This window comes from Mastigoproctus giganteus, chromosome 2, assembly GCF_048544385.1.
Source record: "Mastigoproctus giganteus isolate SK-2022 chromosome 2, ASM4854438v1, whole genome shotgun sequence".
Taxonomy (NCBI): Eukaryota; Metazoa; Arthropoda; class Arachnida; order Uropygi; family Thelyphonidae; genus Mastigoproctus; species Mastigoproctus giganteus.
This window is the reverse complement of record NC_143576.1, coordinates 254,155,387-254,180,201: the sequence shown is the minus strand read 5'-3', so window position 1 is coordinate 254,180,201 and position 24,815 is coordinate 254,155,387. Positions and strand designations below refer to the sequence as shown.

The window sequence follows — 24,815 nt, the reverse complement described above, 5'->3', positions numbered from 1 at the left end:
TTCATATTGATTCTATAACTATCTTTCCTCAACTTGAATCTGTGCCCTCTCAGGTTTTTAATCTGAGCAAGAGGAAGAATCCCATTAGCATTCGGCTTATTCAAACCATTTAATGCCTTATACATCTCAATCAGATTACCTTGCATGTGCCTACTCTCCAAGGGCTGCTATTTGCAGAACTTAAAGCCTTTCTTGGTAAGGGCACCGCTTTGTTCCCCTAATCATTCTCGTTGCAAAAGTGGAAAGTGAAAACGACAGAACTTTCCACTTCGCTGAGTATAGTACCACACAGTTGGCATGTTTCTCTTGGGTTAATACTACACACATGCAGTAATTTGCATTTGTCAAAGGTTAAACCTCAGTTGCCACTTCTCAGCCCATTTTCCCAACTTTTCTAGATAGAGTTGGATTAGCATACTGTCTTTAACAACACTTCCAACCTTTGTATCATCTGCAAAGATGGACTTTAAGCTTGATATACCTTCATCAATATCATTGATGAATACACAAAACAATGGGCACAGCACTGAACACTGGGGAACTCCATGAAGAGCAGTGTCCATTGATTACCACTCTCTGTCGTCTCCCACTCAAACCATCCCTTTATCCACTGTAGCAAGTTACCCTTAATACCACACCACCCCAATCTGTACAGGAGTCTTCCCTGTGCAACAGTATCAAAAGCTTTCCTGAAATTCAAGTATATAATATTAAAATCATTTTTTGCATCCAGTTCCTTTGTGACCACATTATACAATGGTGTTCAAAATTTAAGGACCAGTCAGGTTTTCACCTGCAGCTGCTCATAGGAGGGGCCTGGATATGGGAAAACCATACCAAAGAAACCCTGTGAGGTACAGAATTGAAGGAAACTTCCAAGTTTGCAGACGATACGAAGGTTGGCAGGGTTGTTAATGATACTAATGACCGTACACTGCTGCAACAGGATCTAAAAAATTGAGCAGATGGGCTGAGAGGTGGCAAATGAAGTTTAACATTGACAAACGTAAAGTACTACATATGGGATGAAGTAATCCCAGAGTAACATATTAACTCTGTGCTACCACACGGACAGCGGTAGAGAATGAAAAGGAGCTCATTGCGTCTTGTCAACGATATACAAGAATTTTTCTAGCAGGGATAAGGAGGTGATTATCCCCTTGTATAAGGCAATTTTTTTTTTTTTTTTTTTTTGATTTGGTAGTTGTTGGCGCATCGGCTTCTGTGGCCATATTGCACCTCCCAAGGTTTTTGCAGTACTTTGATCCAAGCCCGAGGCGGGAATCGATCCCACGACCTTTGGGTTGTCGGGCAGGTACTTTACCCACTCGGCTAGCCTGGTCGGCGTATAAGGCAATGGTCAGGCCACACTTTGAGTACTGTTTACAGGTTTGGAGGCCTCGTTTTAAATCATCTGCAAAGTTGGACTTTAATAAGCCTGATATACCTTCATCAATATCATTGATGAATACATTTTAAGAAGGATGTAGAGCTGTTGGAACGAGTACAGAGAAGGGCAACAAGATTAGCGAATGGAACAAAGGGTTGCTCTTACGAAGAAAGGCTTAAAGTTTGCAAATTACAGTGTCTGGATACTAGGCACCTGCGAGGTGATCTGATTGACGTGTATAAAGCATTGAATGGTTTGAGCATGGTCAAGGTGGATGGGATTCTTCCTCTTGCTCGGAATAATTGCCTGAGAGGGCATAAATTCAAATTGAGGAAAGACGGTTGTAGGATTGATGTGCAGAAGTTTGTCTTTAGCCAGCGGGTGGTCGATTGCTGGAAAAACTTCCATCTGTTGTTGTAGAAGTTGATAGCTTAAATAGATTCAAGGCAGAACTTGACAAACATTTGGAGCGAGTGAATGGGTGAAATAAGGGTTTTTTTTTTTTTTTTGCTGATGCTATATAAGCTTGCCTTCTTGCATCGTGTGCCTTTGCTAATGCTAATTATCATTCTGCTAACAAGCTATTTCAAAAAGAATAGCCAACTTGAAAAGTGGCAGAGTTTATGAGAATAGCTTAAAAAGATTTCCCTTTTAACACTTGGGAATTTCATCATTGTTCAATTGATGGACATATGAAACTCTACATACAAAGAGTGTTTACGTGTTTTTTAGCAATGTTATTGACCGTATTTAAAAATGTTCGTTGTTATTTTGACTCTACAAGTTAGTTTGTAGTGGTCACTGATAAGAAAGCCTATAAAATTCCATGTTGAAACTGAAGCTAAAGTTAATGGTGTTCTAATTTCTGTGCAATCTTAGAACATCAATAAACATTAGGTTATTTGTTCAACAACAAGCTGCTGAGAATTTGGCATTCCAAATTTGTGAAGTCAGTTGAGGTGTGTAGTCTTCTAGGCACCTCAGATCCTAACTTGGCGATAGTCTCTTCTTCAATGGAGCCTTTCTCTCGTGGCCATTCTCAACCGTGTTGTTTAGCATTACAAGAATGGGAAATGGGATAATCTGCAAGATTTCTCCTCCCCCTTTCCTTGGTTAGATTAACTGTTTGAAATCTTGTGATGGTAATTTTGCTGAAATTGTGTTGGTGAAATTATTCTTATAGTTAAATTATTACTCTTATTTACATATGAATTTGAAATCCTCTATTCCACACTCCACTTTAAAATATTGTCCTTTACCTAAACCTTGGTTTTCCAATAAATGTGCTAAGGCTATTCAAGAGAAGAATGTTGCATATCATAATTGGCTTATATCCAAATCTGCAGATTCATTTTCTGGCTACCAAAGCTCGCAACAATCATAAAGCAGATTATTAATTAGTCCAAACTACATTCACAAACTACAAACTACAGAATAACATTAGAAAACTTGCTTCTTGTCCAAATGGTAGCCAAGCATTCTGGTTTCATGGCTAAGCTATTGGCCACAAAGTTTGCTCCTCTCTGTTCCCACATCTATCAAAACCAGATGGTTCTATTGCCACTTCAGCCAAAGATAATGCTGACCTACTAGCATTGTACTTTTCCCCAACCTCGTGTACTCATGAGGTCGGCTGCTATTGTTATTTGGTTTTTAGGAGCATTAGCAACTAAGGCCATATTGCTCCGGGAATATGTGGTAGTCATTCCCTGACTTTTCCGCATCCTCCGTATTTGGTGGTCACAGGCTCAAACCCCGGTATAATCAAGAAGTGTGTGCTACGTACTGCTGCTCCTGCCCACCTGGCTACGGAGGCGCCAATGAGCTTGGTAAACTACTACTTACCATTCATGGGTAAGCCCGAGATCACAACCCCGTTCCTATAATAGGAACGAGCTTGAGCACCCTGAGCAGAATTTCAGCTATCCTATAATCTTTATTCTTATTTCTTAGAAATTGTTAGGGCAATCAAGGATGTAGGAGAAATTACTTCTAAGCATGCTACTATATCTTTGCCTTTTTAGAATTCAGGTACTGTTTATACCACCTCACTATTGCCAAGTTTCATTATGCCTGAACTTATTATTAGTGGCATAGATAGGGTTGATGGCACCTAGGACAAATAAAAATATGGCACCACTCAAAATTGGTGCCCAGGGCACATGCCCCACCCTAGTTACACCACTATGTATTATTTAATGTATTGGCCAATTTACTGCATATCAAAAACTCTTTTCATCATGTCCAACACAGAAGAGTCGCCACTTTCCAATTCTTGCTAGAGTGCCACACATTATATGCAACTCTATTTCATTTTGGCTACAGTAAAGTCCACATGTGGTTCTTTTGCTTGGACATAAGTCTGCTTTTACTACATGCTTTATAGTTGTCTTTGGTTTTAAACTTTATATCCTTCGTTCTCTGTCCGGTCAATGATGATCAATGCACACCATGCATTATACAAGTTTGAAATTTCTTAATTTCTATTATATTTTATATAATCCTAAATTCTATTATTTGTTATATTATCTCAAAATTGATTTTGCCATAGTGAATATTATGGAAACAGAGAACCCCTTATCATTGTTTTTCCTTTCAATTTAGGTGGCTAACAGAGGAAGAAGTCACCCAATTTGTAGGTATACAGCAATAAGTTTGTGTAAATTATCCTTAATGGATAAACTCACCCAAGCATTATCCATAGATTTATCAATGGTATGTCTTTAAAATGATCTTCTCAAAAAACTAGTACAAATATTTAACAAAATACAGTATACATTCAAACATGTTTTTCAAAATTTGTTTTGAGTAATAATCATAAGTCTAATTAGTATTATTACTGAATGACCTTGACTAGTCTTAAGTACCAATCCTGTTGATCAATGAAATAAGCAGGTGTGTGTCAATTTTTTTTTTTTTTAAATGTAAACCCCAAACACGAGAGGTATCAGAATCTATAGTACTTAGTACCGTGCTTGGGTTGGAGGTTGAGAAGACGAAAGATATTTGTTGACATTGGACTTGAACTTCTGTAGACTAATTTTCAGAAAATACTTATGAAGGTTGTTCCAGAAAACAGAAGTTGAATGAATAAACGAGGAAGCTGAAAAGTTGGATCAGTGAGTTTGAAGTTGGACAATAAATGGATGTTGACTAGTGTCTGCATGTGTTCGGACTGTTATGAAAGAGAGTGGGAATTATAGAAGCCAATTTAGAAGAAGAGTGCCCATGGAAGTATCTGTAGAAGAGACATGCAGCAGAAACAGTACGTCTATGAGACAGCGAGTAGAGAAAGAGACTCTGTTAGAGATGAATCATTAATTAACCTGACTGCCCTCTTCTGAATGGAATCAAGAATCCTGAGAAAGGTTTTGGAGGCACCACCCTAGATGTGGGAACAATATTCCATGGTAGGCCGGATTTGCAATTTATACAGAGTGAGCAGCTGTTTGGAAGAAAAGTAACGACAAGAGCGAAAGAGAAAACCAAGTTTTTTAGATGCAGAGGATGCAATATTTGTAATGTGCTTGTGCCAAGAGAGATTAGAAGTCAGGGTAATCCCAAAAATAGATATATCATTTTGCCTAGAAATTGCAGTGTCACCAAAGATAAGCATAGGAGCAGAAGAATCCTTTTTGTGACATATAAGACAAGAATGAGTTTTAGAAGGGTTGAAATCAACTAAGTTGTCTTTGCCCCACCGGAGAATTACATGAAGATCGGCATTTAAGGAATTGGTAGCAGATTTTCGAGAAGTTGAAGCTGATTGAGCAGCGCAAGGTTTCTTAAAATGGAAAGTGGAATGCAAAATGCTATCATAGGCAAAACTATGGATGGGATTTCCAGTCAATGGAAGAAGGTCATTACTATACAAGAGGAAAAGAGTGAGAGAAAGAACTGAACCTTGAGAGACACCGGCATAAGTGGAAAAGTTAGAAGACAGAGAGCCATCTATCATCACCTTCAGTGAGTGATCTCTCTAATCACTCACTGAGGGCGATGTTTTTTGTACCTGGATAACCAATTACAAAAAACAGTTGGCAAACCATAAGATTGAAGCTTGTTTAGAAGACCTTTATGCCAAACACGATCGAAAGCCTGTGAGATGTCAATAGCAACTACTTGTGTTTAACCGAACCTTTCCATTGAATTAGTCCATACATGGGTAACATAAGCCCTAAACCAGTGGATCGACATTGACGGAATTCATACTGGCAATCTTTGATCAGACGGAATGTTTCTAGGTAGTTTAAGAGTTGGCAGTTAATTGATTTCTCCATTACTTTAGAAAGAGTAGAAGTAGTTGCAATGGGACGATAATTGGGTGGAAGGGATTTGGCACCCTTTTTAGGAACTGGCTGGATATGAGCAAATTTCCAAGCAAAAGGAATAACACCTTTGGAATAAGAAAGAGAAAAAAGGCGACAAAGAATAGGAGTCGGTTCAGGAGAACAGGTTTTGAGAACAAGTGGAGCAATACCATCGGGACATGGAGCTTTCTTAGCATCAAGATTCGTCAAAATCCTTCTGACATCCTTTTGACGGAAGACCACAGGATGCATTGAATGGAGTGTGTTGGGAATGGAGGGAGGTGTTTTCATTAATACACGAGTTGGAAGAAAAATGGAATGCTAGCAGGTCAGCTTTATCCTTGGCTGAAGTGACAAGAGAACCATCTGGTTTTGACAGAGATGGGAGCAGAGATGGGCAAAAGTTGCAGCCAATAGCTTTGGCAAGAAACCAGAATGCTCGGCTATCATTAGGGCAAGAAGCAAGTTTTCTACTCTTAGCGTGTTCAAACTTTAGTTTGGACTGATTAATAAGTGCTTTGCAATTGTTGCGAGCTTTGGTGTAGGCAGAAAATGAAACTGAAGAATTAGAAACAAGCCAATTACGATATGCAACATTCTTCTCTTGAATAGCCTTAGCACATTTATTGGAAAACAAAGGTTTAGATAAAGGATGAGATTTTAAAGTGGAGTGCGGGATAAAGGATTCCATTCCTGCAAGAATAATTTCACTGACACGATCTGAGCAAACGTTGACATCAGAAGTTTTGAAACAGTAATCCAACCAAGGAAAAGAAGAAAAGAAGTCTCGCAGGTCATCCCATTTTGCATTCTTGTAATGCCAAACAACAACACGAGGTTGGGAATAGCAATGAGATAAAGGCTCCACTGGAGAAGAAACAATCACCAAGTTGTGGTCTGAAGTGTCTAAAGGACCACTCACTTCAACAGTGTACTTAGAAGATTTATTTTGAGAAAAGGATCAAGTGTGTTTGTTGTATGATTAGTAGTAGTAGTAGCATGTGATGCAAGAAAGCAAATGTATGAGCTTATGCAGCATCAGCCAAAAAAAAAAAAAAAAACACACCATTCCCTCCAAATGCCTGTCCAGTTCCTCCTTAAGTTTATTCAACCTATCAACTTCCACAACGACAGATGGAAGTTTGTTCCAGCAATTAACCACCCGCTGGCTGAAGGCAAATTTCCACACATCTATTCTACATCTGTCCTTTCCTATTTTGAATTTATGCCCCCTTAGGTTCGTAATCTGAACAAGTGGAAGGATCCCATCAGAATTCAGCGTGCTGAACCCATTTAAGCCCTAATACACCTCAATCAGATCACCACGCAGGTGCCTAGTCTCCAGCCACTGCAATTTGCAGAACTTAAGCCTCTCTTGATAAGAGGATCCCTTCATTCCCCTCACCAATCTTGTTGCCCTTCTCTGTACACGCTTAAGTAAATCTACGTCCTACCTAGAATGAGGCCTCCAGACCTGTACGCAGTACTCAAGGCATGGCCTGACCATTGCCTTATACAGAGGAATAATCACCTCCTTTTCCCTGCTAGCAAAATTCCTATATATCAGTGACAAAACCCCATGACCTGGCCTGGCAGCCTGTCTGCATTGCTCAGAAAACTTCATATCTGCCTGCACAATTACTCCCAGGTCTTTTTCATTTTCTACCACCTTAAGTGTAGTACCGCACACTTGGTACGTTTCTCTGGGGTTACTTCTAACCATATGCAGTACTTTGCATTTGTCAAGGTTAAACTTCAGTTGCCACTTCTTAGCCCATCTGCCCAAATTATCTAGATCCTGTTGCAGTAGCACACTGCCATTAACAACCCTGCCAACCTTTGTATCATCTGCAAAATTCGACACTAAGCCTGATATACCTCATCAATATCATTGATAAATATACAAAACAGCAGTGGACCAACACAGAACCCTGTGGGACTCCACTAATAACATTAGTCGAAGAAGAGCAGCACCCATTCATTACCACCCTCAGTCTTCTCCCACTCAACCATCCTTTTATCTATTGTAACAACTTACCCTTAATACCATTCTGCTCCAATTTGTACAATAGTCTTCAATGTGCAACAGTGTCAAAAGCTTTCTTGAAATCCAAATATATACCAAAATTATTTTTTGCATCCAGTTCCTTTGTAACCACATCATAATATCCTATCAAATTTTGTAAGACAAGATTTTCCCTTATCAAACCCATGCTGTGTCTGAATTATTGCTGCAGTCTTGTCTAGATGATCCTGCAATGCATCTTTAACCAATGACTCCATTATTTTACCCGGAACAGAAGTGAAACTAACTGGTCTGTAATTACTGGTGTCACCCTTCGATCCCCTTTGTGAATTGGGGATACATTTGCGCTTCTCCAGTCCGTGGGAACCTCTCCTGAGTCCAAGGATGCTCTCATAATTATGGCTAAGGGTTTGCTTAGTTGCTTTGCCGCCTCCTTTAATATAACTGGATAGATCCAATCCACCACAGGTGCTTTTCTTACGTTTAACTTCAACAGTTTCTCTTCCACTTTGCTCTCAGTTATTACAAAATCATTAAGTATCCTGCTACAATTTGATAACCTTCTGCCATTTTCAAACCTTAATAATTCCTCACGTGTGAATGTAGATGCAAAATACTCATTCAGTTTGTTTGCTATCTGAGCAGGATCATCAACAGTCGAACCATCGATGTCAAGTGGACCAATCAGATTCATCCCCTTCCTTTTAGAGTTTATATAAGTAAAGAAATCCTTCTGTTTTTCTTAGCGTCTTTTGCCAAGGATTTCTCGTAATCTACCTTCGCCTGCCGAACCTCCTTTGTCACCTGATTACATATTAACTTATTTCTGCCATAGGCTTCTGAGTCGCTTGATAATTTATATGCATCCCATGCATTTTTCTTCTCTGTTACGAGTCTCATTAGTTCATTTGACAACCATTTAGGCCTAAACCTTGAACAATATTTCTTAATAGGTATGAAACTTTTAGTAGCTTCCACGATTAATTCCTTGAATGCTTCCCACTTAGAATTTACTGTTACATTGTCAGTTGATCCCACTGTACAGAATTTAAAAACTGTTGGAGACCACTGTACTCGCCTTTACGGAAGCAAAAACCCTTTCCTTTACCCCTGATGGCAATTAAATCTTTAAATAAATCGCACGTCAGTACACTGTGATCACTGCCACCTAGTGGTTCTTTTATCTGCAAATTCCTAATACATGAATGATCACTGCTGATAACCAGATCAAGAGTATTACTTTCTCTGGTTGCCTCTCGAACATGCTGCTGCAGAAAACAATCATCCAATAAATCCACAAAAGTCTGATTAGTGTGTGAGTGGCCAACCAATAAGTTCCAGTCAATATCTGGGAAGTTAAAATCCCCCATTATAAGATATTTCGATTTACTAGCCCACTCTATTTCTCTGTACAATTGTTCACTGTACTCATTCGAGTCATTAGGCCTATAACACACTCCTACTCTTATTTTTGCTTTCGCAGTGCTTATGTCACACCAAACTGACTCAATAGTGCACTGTTCATCTATATCAACTGGATGCACTTCTTTTGATTTTATGTTTTTCTTAATTAACAGCATAACACCTCCTCCATTCCTATCCTGTCTATCCCTTCTGTACACATTGTACTCCCCAAATTCCAGTTCGGCATTCCTTATATCTGTGTGACACCACGTCTCTGATATCCCAACAATATCTGCCTTTGATGTCTTGAGCAATGCCTCCAATTCATCAAATTTATTTACTATACTTCTAGCATTGGTATACATGCACCTTTTCTTATTCTTAGTTACTCTAACACATCCCATATACCCACCTGTTTCACGATGACTGCCACCCTTCCCTGAAACCCCCAACACCCCTCGCTCCAGGTCGCTACTTATTCTAATAGAAGTTGTGCAAGAATCACCTTCACCTCTGCCTACAGCTACTGTTAAACTATTAGTCCTTGTATCCCCCCAAGCTATCAGTTTTCCGACCCACCCAACACTGCCTCGATAACATCAGCAAATATTCTTGCACCCTTTCTATTTAAGTGTATCCCATCCCTGTAGAAGCAGTCTCTCCTGTTAACAAGTACAGTGCAGGCTGAAAAAAATTCTATCCCTCGAGCCTTGCACAATCTTTCCAGGGCCGAAATGATCGACAAGACTCTCATCATATACTCCCTCCTATCGTGTCTGGGCAGAATTGCAGACACTTTCAAATTCAACCCTAATTCACGGCTTTTTTTTCAGTGACATGTACTTGTTAAGTAATTCTGCCGGTCTCCTACTCTTGATATCATTAGTGCCAACGTGTACAACTATATCACCTTTTGTGCCCTTAAAAGATGATATCTGCTCTACAACGTCATCAACCTTTGCCCCCTGACAGACATACCCCAGTCCTGTTCTACCTATCCTTTTTACAAAGGATGTTTCCCGTTTCCCTGACAATAGAGTCACAAACAACTACTAGTTCCTGAGGGACCAGCGCATTCTGCCTTGGGGGTTGCCGCTGTGTTGCGTGATGACCAAGTGCAAGCTCTGGCGTTGATGTGGGCAACTGAGAGCCTGATGGGCCCCTCAATTTAGATCTTTCGAGGGCATCCAACCTGTCCTTCAAACTCTCATATAGGCCCATAACAATGCTGAGTTGTCGCCTGATTTTCTTACACTCCTTACATTGCGCGCACACACAAAGACACCCCCCATGGCAATATCATGTTCCGTTTCAGATAGTTCGACAAACATTTCACAAGTTGCACATTATTTAAGGCTGTGATGCCTTGGAGAATTGCCCCCCCCCCCTCAGTTCTCCCCCGAGTCACATCACTCCTGCCACTTCGTGGTTGTTGCTTTGTTGCTCTAGTTTGGGGCACGATACTTTAAATTAATAAAACCAATAAATTAAATTAATTAAATGTCAATACTACGCTATCTAATAGAAACAGTGAAGCGTATTACTGTTTCTATAATTATACGTTAGAACTACCTAGCTACCTCAATTAAATTCCCTATCACTATATACAAAAACCATGCCTGCAATATTCGAACGAAATAACGGTTTTATAAAGTATTACGTATATCTACAAAAACTGTTTATATAAATTAAAATAAAAATAACCAGCGTAATTAAAACTATAAGAATACGTATTAAGTACAATATAAAATAACAATTATGTAAATAAAAAGCAAACACATTGTTTTTTTCGGAGCCTGTAACTCGCAGCTGTATTTTCTAAAGAGAGTCAGCGCCCTCTAGGATTGTCCGGAATTCTTGTAGGTAAATGAACAATCTGTGCAAGGTCATTAGTAATTGCAAAAGCCTCAGCATCTCGACCAGCTTGGTCAGTGTGACTAGAAAACGGAAGCCAGCTGGAGTTGTGAACATTAAAATCACCAAGGAAAATTACCTCACTGTTAGGAAAGTTGGACTGGAGAAAGTCAAGTTGCAAAGAGAGGAAGTCAGAGTTCCAAGTGATTAGTGGAGTTGGGAGAACGGTAGAGACAACAGATGAATTTTACAGAATGAGGTAGAGAGATTTTAAGCCAGAGAAGATCGAAAAGAGGAGATTAAAAATTTCCAAGTCTCTGACAGAGATTATCCGAACGGACATATGCACCAAGTACCACCTTTGCGGTGAAAGGAATCATACAGCGAATAATTTGGGCATCTGGGATGAGCATTAGTTGAATCAACTGATAACTGAGATTCTGTCAGAAAAAGTACATGGGGTTTGGCAGACTGCAAGTGGAAATGGACATCGTTGAGACTAGAACTGAGACCATGTATATTTGTGAAATGAATCAGGAAGTGTTTGGGAAGGTTAGATCTTTTTGCAGATAAGCTTCCTCTATTAGTTTGACAATTCATGTTGTATTCAATAGTAAGAAAAAGTGTATGGGACATGCTGTACAAAGTAATGAAATTTTTGGATATGGCGTACACATGGTAAGAATATACCCAGATCCTTGACATAACGTGGCTTCGACAATGCTCCCTGTATACACACTACTCGGACTCCCTCCAGTCACTATCTGGCAGAGTAGAGGAAGCAAGATTATACACTAGCTGATCCAGAAGCCCCCTAGAGAGTTACCAATAGGTTCGGTCCGGTGTACTAACTAGTGGCCGGCCTGCCAACACAATTTTAGAGCTGTGCCCTCGAAATATAAGGAATATTGGATCTCGCCATGATGTTCATCATAACCTCGAAAGTCATCAATCATACCACAGGATGGAAGAGATGGGGAAGGGTTGAATGGAACTTAGCTCTAGAGACTAAACATGGGTTCCACCAGTTCAAGCCTCCACAATTGGGGGGGGGATGCAAAAACTAACAGATTAACAGTAGCCACTGGCAGAGGTGAAAGTGATTCTTGCACTGCTTGTATCGGAATGAGCAGCAGCCTGTAAAACAAGATGCAGAATATTTCAGAGAATGCTGGGAGTCATTGGGGTACAAGTATACATATGGGTTGTGTTAGGGTAGCTAAGAATAGGAACAGGTGCATGTATACTTTTGTGTATACCAATGCTAGGAGTTTGGTAAATAAATTTGATGAATTGGAGGCATTGCTCAAAACATCAAAGGCAGATATTGTTGGGATATCAGAGACGTGGTGTCACACAAATATTGTATAAGGAATGCGGAACTGGAATTTGGGGAGTACAATATGTACGGAAAGGATAGGAAAGGAGGAGGGATTGTGCTATTAGTTAAGAAACACAAAATCCAAAGAAGTGAAGCCAGTCGACAATGCTGAACAGTGCAGTGCAGTGTCGAGTTCGTTTGGTGTGACATATGCATTGGGAGATGAAAATTGAGAGTAGGAGTGTGTTATAGGCCTAAGGACTCTGATGAGTATAATAATAAACTGTATAGGGTAATAGTGGGCCAGTAAATCAGAGTCTTATAATGGGGGATTTTAATGTCCCAGATATTGACTGGAATTTGTGGGTTGGTCACTCACACACTAGCAAGGCTTTTGTGTATTGGATGATTGTTTTCTTTATCACAATGTTCGGGAGGCAACTAGAGGGAGTAATACTCTTGATCAGATTATCAGTAGTGATTATTCATGCATTAAGAATCTGCAGATAAAGGAACCACTAAGCGGCAGTGATCACAATGTGCCAAAGTGGGATTTATTCAAAAAGGTAACTTTGAGTAAATCATCAGGGGTAAAGGGAAGGGTCGTTGCTTTCGTAAAGGTGACTACGATGGCATGAGACAGTATTTAAATTCTATACAGTGAGACCAACTGATGATGTTTACCAACAGCAATTTCAAAATGGGAAGCATTCAAAGAACTTATCTTGGAAGCCACTAGGCTTTACATACCAACTAAGAAATATTGTTCATGGTTTAGGGCTAAATGGTTGTCAGATGAACTAATGAGATATACGGTAGAGAAGAAAAATGCATGGGATACATATAAATTAACATGGGACACAGACACCTATGATAGATATCGGTTGATCTGTAGCCAATTTACAAAGGAGGTTAGGCACGCGAAGCCAGATTATAAGAAATCTTTGGCAAAGGATGCAAATAAAAACTGAAGAGTTCTTTACTTATGTAAACTCTAGAAGGAAGGGGGACGAATCAGATTGGTCCACTTGATATCGGTGGTTCAACTGTTGATGATCCTGCTCGGGTAGCTAACAAACTAAATGAATATTTTGCATTGACATTGACAAATGAGGAGTTATTCAGCGAGGGGAATGCCAGAGCTGTAATAACTGATAGTAAAGTGGAGGAGAAATTGTTGAAGATAAACACAAGAAAGGCACCTGGAGTGGATGGGATCTATCCAGTTATATTAAAGGAGGCAGCAAAGGAAGTACGCAAACCCTTAACCATAATTATGAGAGCTTCCTTGGACGCAGGGGAGGTACCCATAGACTGGAGATGTCCAAATGTGACAAAGGCTGACACAAGTAATTATAGTCCTGTGAGTTTAACTTCTGTTCCAGGAAAATTAATGGAGGCACTGTTTAAAGAAGTACTGCAGGATGATCTAGACAAGACTTCAGTTATAGCTCGGACACAGCATGGTTTTGTTAAGGGTTTTTTGGTTTTTAGGAGCATTAGCAACTAAGGCCATATTGCTCCGGGATATGCGGTGGTCATTCCTTGACCTTTCCGCATCCTCCATATTTTTGTTAAGGGAAAGTCTTGCTTGACCAATTTGACTGGATACTATGATTCAGTCACAAAAGAACTGGATGCAGGGAATAACTTTGATATTATATATCAAAGTATCAAAAGCCTTAGAAAGGCTTTTGATACTGTTGCACATGGAAGACTGCTGCACAAACTGGAGCAGTGTGGTATTGGAGGCAAATTGCTGCTATGGATAAAGGGATGGTTGAGGGGAAGAAGACAGAGTGGTAATCAATGGACACTGCTCATCGTGGACTAATGTTATTAGTGGAGTCCCTCAGGGTTCAGTGTTGGATCCATTATTGTTTTCTGTATTTATATATTATATTGATGATGGTATATCAAGCTTAATGTCCATGTTTGCAGACAATACAAAGGTTGGCAGGGTTGTTAAGGACACCTGACACAATGCTGCTGCAACACGATCTGGAAAGGTTGAGCAGATGGGCTGAGAGGTGCAAATGAAGTTTTACCTTGACAAACGTAAAGTACTACATATGGGAAGCAGTAATCTCAGAGTAACGTATCAGAGTGCGTGTGTGTTACAACTAATATAGGAAATAATTTTTTTTTAATGGTTTCAAGAGACAGCCCTTAAAAGATAAAATAACAGTGATAAAAAGTGCTTACTTCCATGGCTACAGGCACACTGCTGTCGGCAGTCTGAGTGAATCCATGTACCTCTTCACTATCTTCTTTTTCGTCATTAGCTACTGCAGCAGTCGTGGAAGAAGTAGCTTGTTCTGCTTTATCTTCATCCTTTTCTTTCTTTTTTGAATCTTCTTCCTCTTGCATTTTTTTTCGCTTTTCCCTTCTTTCTGCTAGTTCTTCATCTCGATATTTCTCTAATACTTCAATTATTGCAGGTTTCATACCTTTGTTAAAAATAACACCATTAGAAATTTTACAATTGTAGTAATGCAAAATAAGGGATATATAGTATATAAAAAATTCATGACATAGTAGTTCTCACAGGAAGTTAGTTAATACATATTAAATTGCTTATAATTTCTGTGTGTACTCCTTGCTATCTAGATATTGAATAAATTGCTAGAACGTTTCATATGTTAAGGGTTTGTCACTGTGTCATGTTGCATGCAGTTCACAATACACTGTCCAAATGCAAAAAAACAACTAAATAATAAGGGCACATAATAAGTACTAAAAAAGTATTTGTGTGTGTATATATATATATATATATATATATATATTTGTATAAGTGCAAGGTTTGTAAAAATCGAAAAATTTCAGGCATGCTGTCTCTGTTGGATAAAATCTTACTGAGAATAAGTCAGCTGGTTAAAACCATTAACATGAAATAAATTTTGCCTAAAAGAAACACAACTAAATTCAAACATTCCATAAAATATTTGATGGTCAAAATGGAATAATGCTGCTCATACATCAGTCCCAAGCAGAAAATAATATATAAGATGACAGTGACAATGTGGAGCTGAGTAAGAACAATCACCTTCTTTTCACAAGTCATGAATAGACTAGACATGCATTGTTGGATTATGGGCATAATAACGTATAATTTGTCTGAAGTCTGTTCATGCTATGAGTGTTGCCACCGTGAGACCAGTTTCTCTTGTATTACTTGCTGGTGGTCTGGGGGGGCTCCTAGTAAAGGATTATTTAGGGTCACTATTGATTTGGTTGTAATTAGGTAATCCAAAAGCCGTTTTTGAGTACTTAACTACTCCAGTTAATTTACCGGGTATCAAGTAGCATATTTCATCATCAGGTATAAAATTAAAAAAAAAAAAAAAAAAATTTTTTTTTTCCAATGCATATACAGTCGATTCCTGTTATTTGGACTAGTGCATTTTGGCCTGATTAAGTGGTTGCCCCAATTATCCTAATTTTGATATCATATACTTGGATTTCAGGAAAGTTTTTGATATTGTTGCACATGGAAGACTACTGTACAAATTGGAGCAGTATGGCATTCGGAGCAAGTTGCTAGGATGGATAATAGGATGTTTGAGTGGGAGAAGACAGAGTGGTAATCAATGGATACAGTGGACTAATGTTATCAGTGGTGTCCCTCAGGGTTCAGTGTTGGGTCTATTGTTGTTTTCTGTATTCAATAATGATATTGATGGTATATCAGGCTTAATGTCCAAGTTTGCAGACGATACGAAGGTTGGCAGGGTTAATGACAGTTAACCCTGCCAAGTTAATGTTAATGACAGTACACTGCTGCAACAGGATCTAGAAAAGTTGAGCAGATGGGCTGAGAGGTGACAAATGAAGTTTAACGTTGACAAACGTAAAGTACTACATATGGGAAGCAGTAATCCCAGAGTAACGTATCAACTCGGTGGTATCAGGCTTAATGTCCAGGGTTGCAGATGATACAAAGGTTGGAAGGGTTGTTAATAACAGTAATGACAGTATGCTGCTGCAACAGGATCTATTTGGGCAGATAGGCTGAGAAGTAGTAACTGAAGTTTAACATGCCTATGGGTAGCAGTAACGCCAAAGAAATGTACCAGCTGGGTGATGTTACACCCAGGGTAGTGGAGAATGAAAGAGACCTGGGGGTAATTGTGCAGTCAGATATGAAGTTTTCTGCTCAGTGCAGACAGGCTGCCAGAGTAGGTAATGGAGGCTTGTCAATGATATACAGGAATTTTGGAAGCAGTGATAAGGAGACTATTATCCCCTTGTATAAGGCAACGGTCAGGCCACAGCTCGAGTACTGTGTACAGGTCTGGAAGTCTCATCTTAGAAAGGATGTAGATTTGCTAGAACAAGTACGGAGAAGCGCAACAAGATTGGTGAAGGGAGCAAAGGGGTGCTCTTATGAAGAAAAGCTTAAGTTCTGCAAATTGCAGTTTCTGGAGACTAGGCACTGATGAGGCAGTCTGACTGAGGTGTATAGGGCCTTGAATGGATTGAGCAGGCTCAATGCTGATGGGATTCTTCCGCTTGCTCAGATTACAAACCTTAGTGGGCATAGACTCAAACTGAGGAAAGACAGTTAGCATTAGCAAAGGCACATGCAAGAAAGCAAGCTTATATAGCATCAGCCAAAAAAAAAAAAAAAAAAAAAAAAACACACACACCACCCTTATTTCACCCATCCATTCACTCCAAATGTTTGTCAAGTTCTGCCTTGAATCTATTTAAGCTATCAACTTAACGGACAGATGGAAGTCTGTTCCATCAATGAACTACCTGCTGTCTAAAGGCAAACTTCCACACATCTATCCTACAACCATCTTTCCTCAATTTGAACATTTAGCAAGCAAGTAAATGCAAGCTTCTAGTTGATTGCTGGAACAAACTTCCATCTGTCGTTGTTATTGTGTTCATAGGTTAAATTAATTCAAGACAGAACTACACAAACATTTGGAGCAAATGGATGTGTAGTGAAATGGGAAGGGATTTTGTTTTTATTATTATTTTTTTGGCTGATGGCATATAAGCTTGCTTTCTTGCATTATGTGCCTCCTATTGCTAATGCAAGAACGTAAGATTTGTAAAAATGCTTCGATCAATGGCAGAAATGCTGGAGTTGCTTTTATCATGTGCAAGAGAACGTGTTTAAAGATAACACCACATTGAAAGAATGCTAAATGCATCATTTAGGTCATACATTGGAAACAATGCAACAGAGTCAAGTGGTCAAACATGAAAGTAAAGAACCACATAGATTTCAGTTTGCCATGATTCTACACTATATTATCAGTTGATAGACAGCTGTCTAATTATAATGCTGTTCTTTGACTCTGTGAATCTTGTAAACTCCTCTGGCTCTATGCAGCTGTCCTAGAGTATAAACAGGGGTTTTTTGTTATTATAATTTTATATGTACCACTGTTCATTCTAGCAGGCTAACCCAATTTTTGCTTGAAAATTGTTAATCTGTTAGTAAAATATGAAAAACATGATAGAACACATCAGATGGGACAAAAAAAAAACTTGCTCATACCTTTGATTGCATTCGCCATATGCGCAAATCAGCAATTAAAAGGAGGAGGAAGTAAATTATTATATGTTAGGAAGTGAAACAACATTGTGAACATAAGTAGAATTGCGAAGGGTGAACAGAACAGAAAAACAGAGCATCCCTCACAATTCTACTCAAAAGTACTTTTTGGCCAGCACATCCAGATAGTAGTACATCACTGGCTTCACACACAACTTCATAGCTACTATGACAGAATTCAAATAATATTAATATAATGTTGTTTTCCTATTGTCTATATTTTATAAACTCCTCTGGCCCTGTGTAGCTGTTCCAGAATAGAAAGATTGGCTGGTTGGATGATTATTTTTAATGAGTGATTAATTGCACAAGGGCAACTAAGGCCAAATTGTGCCTGGCACAGTAATTATGTAAATGTGATAATATTTTTCTGGTCAAGTGTTAGAAAAGTTTGTATAAATGAATCTGATTTCGAAAATTAAACAGTTTGGACAGATCTGCTTCATCACCAAGAATGTCATTCATATTAAGTGAATTATTCTGAGTATACGAGATTTAAAACTTGCCAATCGAGCTGCTTCATGGTAGGAACAGTCAAGGAGGATCCTCACCTGTAAATCTCAGGGGCTCACATCTGGTGAGTATGGGCTTGGCACACCCAGGGTCCTAGGCCAGATATCATCATCCTTCTCTTTCTTGGCAATTCCTTTCTACTTCTCTCTCTCTTTCTCTCAGAGTAACTTGGAAATTTTTTTTGGCTGGTGCAGCATAAGCCTCAGGCTTCCTTACACCATATGGCTAATAATAATAATAATAATTGAAGGTGGGCAAAATGGATAATGCCCAATGTGTGTCCTTGCAAGGTTTGTTTATCCGTAACTACATTTCTAGCACTGTGGCAATTTCTTTGTTTAGAAGAGCTTACTATTGTTGCTGCCATATCAAGAAGAGCATGGAGTTCAGTGGATTTTTAGTTGTTGGATTGGTCTTGTTTCCCTGGATTCCAGCATGCCCAGGAATCAAGCAAAACCTTACCAATGTGTGTGTTGTATTCTGTGAGATTCATGTACTGCACTCTGATTTCTTTCAAAATAAGATAAGACAGGGATATTTGTGTTGTAAAGCAGTTACTGCAGTCAAGAAATCAGTACAGGTTATCATCTCTTGATTAGGCATTTTGCTGGCATGTTCAATAGCCATTTTGATTACATGAAGTTCTGTGGCGAAAATAGTGCTACTTAGGGAGAAAAGGATTTTGGAGATAACGCACTATTAAACTAGTAAAGCTAATTTTATTCCTTCTTAATAGAATAACAGAATATGTAATATGTGATATTTCAAATCCTGCTGAAAAATAAAAAATAAATCTCATTTTTTATTGCACCCATCACATGCCTACTCAGCAATTTATAAAGTTACTCCATTTCTTACATTATTTCTACAAACTCGAAATGGAAGGGGCAATGATCCAAACAGAAAAACAGACCCCCCCCACTAGAAATTATTTCTTCTTAATAGAATAACAGAATATGAAATGTGATATTTCATATCCTGCTGAAAAATAAAAAATAAATCTCATTTTTTATTGCACCCATCACATGCCTACTCAGCAATTTATAAAGTTACTCCATTTCTTACATTATTTCTACAAACTCGAAATGGAAGGGGCAATGATCCAAACAGAAAAACAGACCCCCCCCACTAGAAATTATTTCTTCTTAATAGAATAACAGAATATGAAATGTGATATTTCATATCCTGCTGAAAAATAAAAAATAAATCTCATTTTTTATTGCACCTATCACATGCCTACTGAGCAATTTATAAAGTACTCCATTTCTCACATTATTTCTACTACCTCGAAATGGAAGGGGCAATGATCCAAACAGAAAAACAGACCCCTCCCCCCACTAGAATTCTACTTAGAAGTGATCGCTAGTGCAGACCATCTAGATTGAACTGGCTGTACCTTAACAGTTTGTTTGAATTTTTTTTTTTTTTTTTTATGAAAACCCCAAACACAAAAGGTATCAAAACCTATAGTACTCAGTATCGTGCATGGGTTGAAGGAGAAATATGGGGGGAGGAGGAAAAAGCAACCCTTTCTCAGTGGGTATAATGTAATATTATACAAATTTATTGTAATAAATAAATTACCAAGATTTTAGGTCACTCATATTTACAGAATTCTACAGAATATTCTTGTTTTCAAAGGATCAGCTGGAATTTTATGAACTTTACGGTTGTTTACAATTAAAACAACTGAATAAATACAAATCTTGAGGATAAAAAAAAAAAAAAAAAAAAAAAAATCAATAGCAGTTGTCCTCCAGTTAAAAAAAGTTACCAGTAAAGAAGATTAACTTTAATTTCTGTTTTAATGAAAGGAAAAAATAATTGTTTTAATTAAAAGACTATTGAAAAACTAACCACAGTACTGGCGATACATTATACAAGCAATATACAGGCTTTCCGACTTACGTAAATTCGACTTTAAGCAAGTTTTTACTGGACTTTATGTTATTATGGTGAAATGCGTTTCCTCTCCACTGAAATCTTTAATCATATAAAAAACAAATTTTCAGAATTTTCTCTTCTCTCCCATTTACTTATTATACAATGATGAAGGGAAAGCGGCAAATGGAAATTGCAAGTGGGGGCAGAGCTAGGAAAGGAAACAATTGATTTAGAAATGAAGACGAAAATGATTAAGAAGTACGAAACAGGACATTATCCATCTTGACCACCTTCACTTATTATTATAAGGCTATAAATGGCCATAATGGCTGAGAATAACTTGGGTATTAAGCATACTTAGAAAAGAACACATTCATTACATGTGTTTAAAAAAAAAAAAAAAAATCAATTGGCAGAGCCATTCATTGAGCAAAACGGCAACTATCGCTGAATATAAAAAGCGACTTGTCCAACTGAAAAATGCATGCAAATGCCTGACTGCCTACACTCTTCAATCTAAGTATATATGAAGACAATCACTGATTATGTGTATCCCCCACAAGTGCACAGACAGAGATGCAATGCAGAAAATACACCCATTGGTAATCAATTCAAAAGCCATAATACTTTCAGAAACAAGGTATATGGCAAAGTAACTTTTAAAGAAATATTGTTTAAAACAAATTTATATATCCTACCTGTAACGCAGTCATGAACGCTATCACCATCTAGTACCCTAGACTCTTCATTCCATCTCACCAATGCAGAAGGAATACTTGCAAGAGTTCCAGAGCTACCACTGCACATCAGGGCATTTTGATCCTGAAGAATAACAATCTAATTTAAGTAATTTGATTTAAGACTAATTTTAATAGATGTTCAGACTCACATGTATTTGAATATCTTTTAACATAGTGTGTGTACATTTAGGACACACACAGTTAATCAGCTTTGCTGTAATCTTGGTGGATGAGTGACAGCTAATAAATTTCTATGGAGTGAATTTCAAAGTGAAATTATTTGAAGAGGTTGAAAGAAGCAGACAGAAAAAATATCACATACTTCACAATTATACAACTTTAAGCATTTTTTTGAATCCTCATCAATTTTATCACAGAAGGATTTACAGACATACTTAAACATTTCAAAATATACATAAATTTCCAAGGTCCCAAGAGAAACTTTTATATATGTCTACTTCTCAGAAATTTCAACAACAACAGGCATAAAGATAATGACTTAAAAACAGATTGATAATTTATTTTAGGTAAAACCTCTGTGCTCACCCAGCTGCCATTTATTGTGTAGGTCCTTATCTTGCACAGTGTTCCCCTAGTGCCTGGGTTAGAAGTGTATGCAAATATACACCTAACTCAAATTATTCATATTTTCAATACATGTTTTTGATTATAAATACCTAAAATAATTTAATATTAATACATCACTAAATGCTTTATTTCCGTTACTCAACATTCGCACGAATATGTAAATATGGGAAACAAACAAACAGTTATTTTATGAAAATTCCAAACAAAAAAGTGTTAGAACCTCTAGTACTAAGTACTCTGCAAGGGTTGAAAACTGAGAAGGCACAATACTTGTTGACATTATAGAATTTCAATAGGTTGTAATTTTTGGAAAATATATGTGAAGGAAGACTTCCAGATATCAGATGTAGAAGATATAAATGAGGAAGAGAAAAAGCTGGTTCTATAACTTTGCAGCTGAACGATGACTGCTTACAGCACATTTGAACCAGTTTGGAATACAGTGAGAAAATTATAGATAGAAATTCAGAATAAGAGTCCATGGAAGTATCCACAGAAAAGGCATGTAGTAGAAATTAAACATCTACAAAGCAGATGCATGTGTTTTTTTTTTTTTTTTTTTCCCCCTATATATACAGAAGAAGCAATAGTTGTAATGTGTTTATGTCAAGAGAGAGAGAGAGAGAGAGAGAGAGAGAGAGAGAGAGAGAGAGAGAGAGAGAGAGAGAGAGAGATTAGAAATAAGGGTAATCCCTAATAAAGATATGTGATCATGTCTAGAAATATGTGCCATCAAAGATGAATACAGAATCACACTATTTTTTGTATTTATTTAAAAAAATACATTAGTCATATTACATGATGGAAGAGAGGAGTTATGAACTGCATCTAAAAAGATTCAACAACTCTCAATAATGGGGGGGGGGGGTGAAGAATTCTAAGATAACTCCTCAGTGTGTTCACACTGGAAGCAGCTGTGCTTGGGTAAATACCAAGAAATTGAAAATACTTCTTTTAGTTACACACCCCATGTTGCAGGAAAAGGCTGAGCAGTTTGTGAAATTAAAGGGAGTGGAAACTTTATGAGCCATCCTAGGTTGTTCAGATTTCAAAAAATACAATTTCATGGAAAATGATCCTGGGTGATGAAAATAGTGTGGACCTGGATAAAGTTAAAACTTCTAAAAACCTTTATTTATTTACTTTTATTATTTTGCTGCAATGGACAACTAATAACAGATGCCATTATTTATAGGCAAATACTCAAAATCTAAGTTGTTGCCAAAAGATTATCATTTTCTTCATATGACCAAGCCAATACATGTGCATGGATGACGAAATGAATATTACACAGTACTGCTAATAAAAATTTGCAGAGATGGTAATCCAAATAGAAAACTTTTGCTAACTGTAATTAACTATTCGGCCTATTTTGATGATGGTACACCACAACAATATATTTAAGTGGAGTTTTTCTTCACATTGCACAGAAAATTATCAAGTAGAACAAGATAATAATTGCAGAACAAAGATTACAGTCACAGCTGGTTGATTGTGGAATGCTGCAGTATGAACAGCATGCTAATACCAAGTTCTTTAAACTTGGAAAGAGTACTACAGAGAGGTTGCAAGCACCATGCAAAGTTTATGGAGATGATGCTTTGAATGAAACAGCAGTTTATGAATGGTTTATGCAGTTTAAAAATAGATGGGAAACACTGGACGATGTGCCTTGCAGTAGACATCCTCAAAGTCACACAAAGAGGATAACGTCATGAAAGTGAAGGAACTCATATGAAATGATAGGTGAATGACTGTTGTTGAGATTGCTGATGAAGTTTGGACTGTCTGTAGGCCCACTACACACAATCCTGAGGCAAGAAATTTAGGGGCACGCACAGTACTGATATTTCCTTTAGTGTGTGTGTGTGTGTGTGTGTGTGTGTGTGTGTGTGTGTGTGTGTGTGTGTGTGTGTGTGCGCGCGCGCGCAAAGTTTGTTCCACATTTGCTGTCAGATAATCAAATGGATTGCAGAAAAGCCATCACAGGTGATTTGTTTGAAAAATCTACATAGGATCCAAGCTTCCTTAGTGGTCCCTGGTGATGGGTGTTTGCTACAACCTTGAGAATAAAGGTGAAATCATTGGAATGGCACACAAAAATGTCCCCACAACTCAAGAAGTCTTATGCAACAAAATCCAATGTCAAAGTCATGCTGATCATTTCTTTTTTGATGACAAGGGCATAGTTAACCAGAATTTGTGACTGGGGAGAAGCATTACTGCTGCTTACTACGTCACATTTTCTTGAGAATTTGAGGTGAAATAAACCTCAAAAATGGGTGGCTCGATCCTGCACTATGACCTTGTGTCTAGTCACATGGCAACAGTGGTTCTTGGCTGTTAAAAAACAAACACACACAAGAAGAAGAAGAAGAAGAAGAAGAAGAAGAAGAAAAAAAAAAAAGTTATGCGGCGGCCTCCCTACTCCCTTGACCTGTCTGACTTTTACTGGTTCTCTAAACTGAAAATAGGGCTTGAGTGTTGTCATTTTGTTAATGTTGATGATATCAAAGAACATGCTGAACCAGCCATATGTGTTAAAAAAAAAAAAACATGATTTTAAAGAATGTTTAAAACTGATGGGGTGTGTGTGCACGCATACACAAAAGAAAGATATGTTGAAAGTGATTAGGTTGCTAACAGTGGTAGCTCGTGACTGATGTATGGGGATGCTGCTTCTTAAAGTTACATTAAAGTGCCTTGGTTATAAGACATGTAGACATAGATAGTAATAATAATAAGCAAGTTAAAAACACTACAAAACATTAACTGGACACTTACCATAAACAGACTTGGGTAATCTTGAAATTTTATTTAAAAAAAAAAAAAATCCGTTCTTCAGTTCTTATTTGTAGAAAATAGATTAACTTTTTCATTGAAGTTTGGTCTACTGCTCAAATCGGCACTGCTCACTCCGCAGTTCCTTTGACTCTTTTTATAACCTCTAAAAAATGCATACTGGCAACCTGCCAACTAGGCATTGACTCAAACACTGGGGACAAAATGTGGAACTGTGTAGCACACAGTTCCGCCTAAGGTTAAACTTCAAAATTGAAAATTATTTCATGTTTTTATTTGTTTATTATTGAAAATCGAGGATGACATACTATATTTGGAACCCGTTAATAAAAATATTCATTGTGTTGCATTTTTATTCAAAAAATTTCATATAGCTCTGCTGACTGTATATTTAGGCTTAAATACCTG

The 24,815-nt window shown here is 37.9% G+C and overlaps 1 protein-coding gene across 6 annotated transcripts in view; it reads right to left on the bottom strand.

Moving 5' to 3' along the window:
* Positions 1-24,815, bottom strand: part of HUWE1 (HECT, UBA and WWE domain containing E3 ubiquitin protein ligase 1) — a 1,105,343-nt gene that overhangs the window by 334,715 nt on the left and 745,813 nt on the right. For all 6 annotated transcript variants that reach the window (XM_090389849.1, XM_090389845.1, XM_090389850.1 and 3 more), the window contains 2 exons: positions 20,976-21,099; positions 14,511-14,755 (listed from right to left, as the gene is read on the bottom strand). In XM_090389849.1, coding sequence (XP_090245975.1) covers positions 14,511-14,755; positions 20,976-21,099 — 369 coding nt within the window. The remainder of the gene's footprint in view (positions 1-14,510; positions 14,756-20,975; positions 21,100-24,815) is intronic.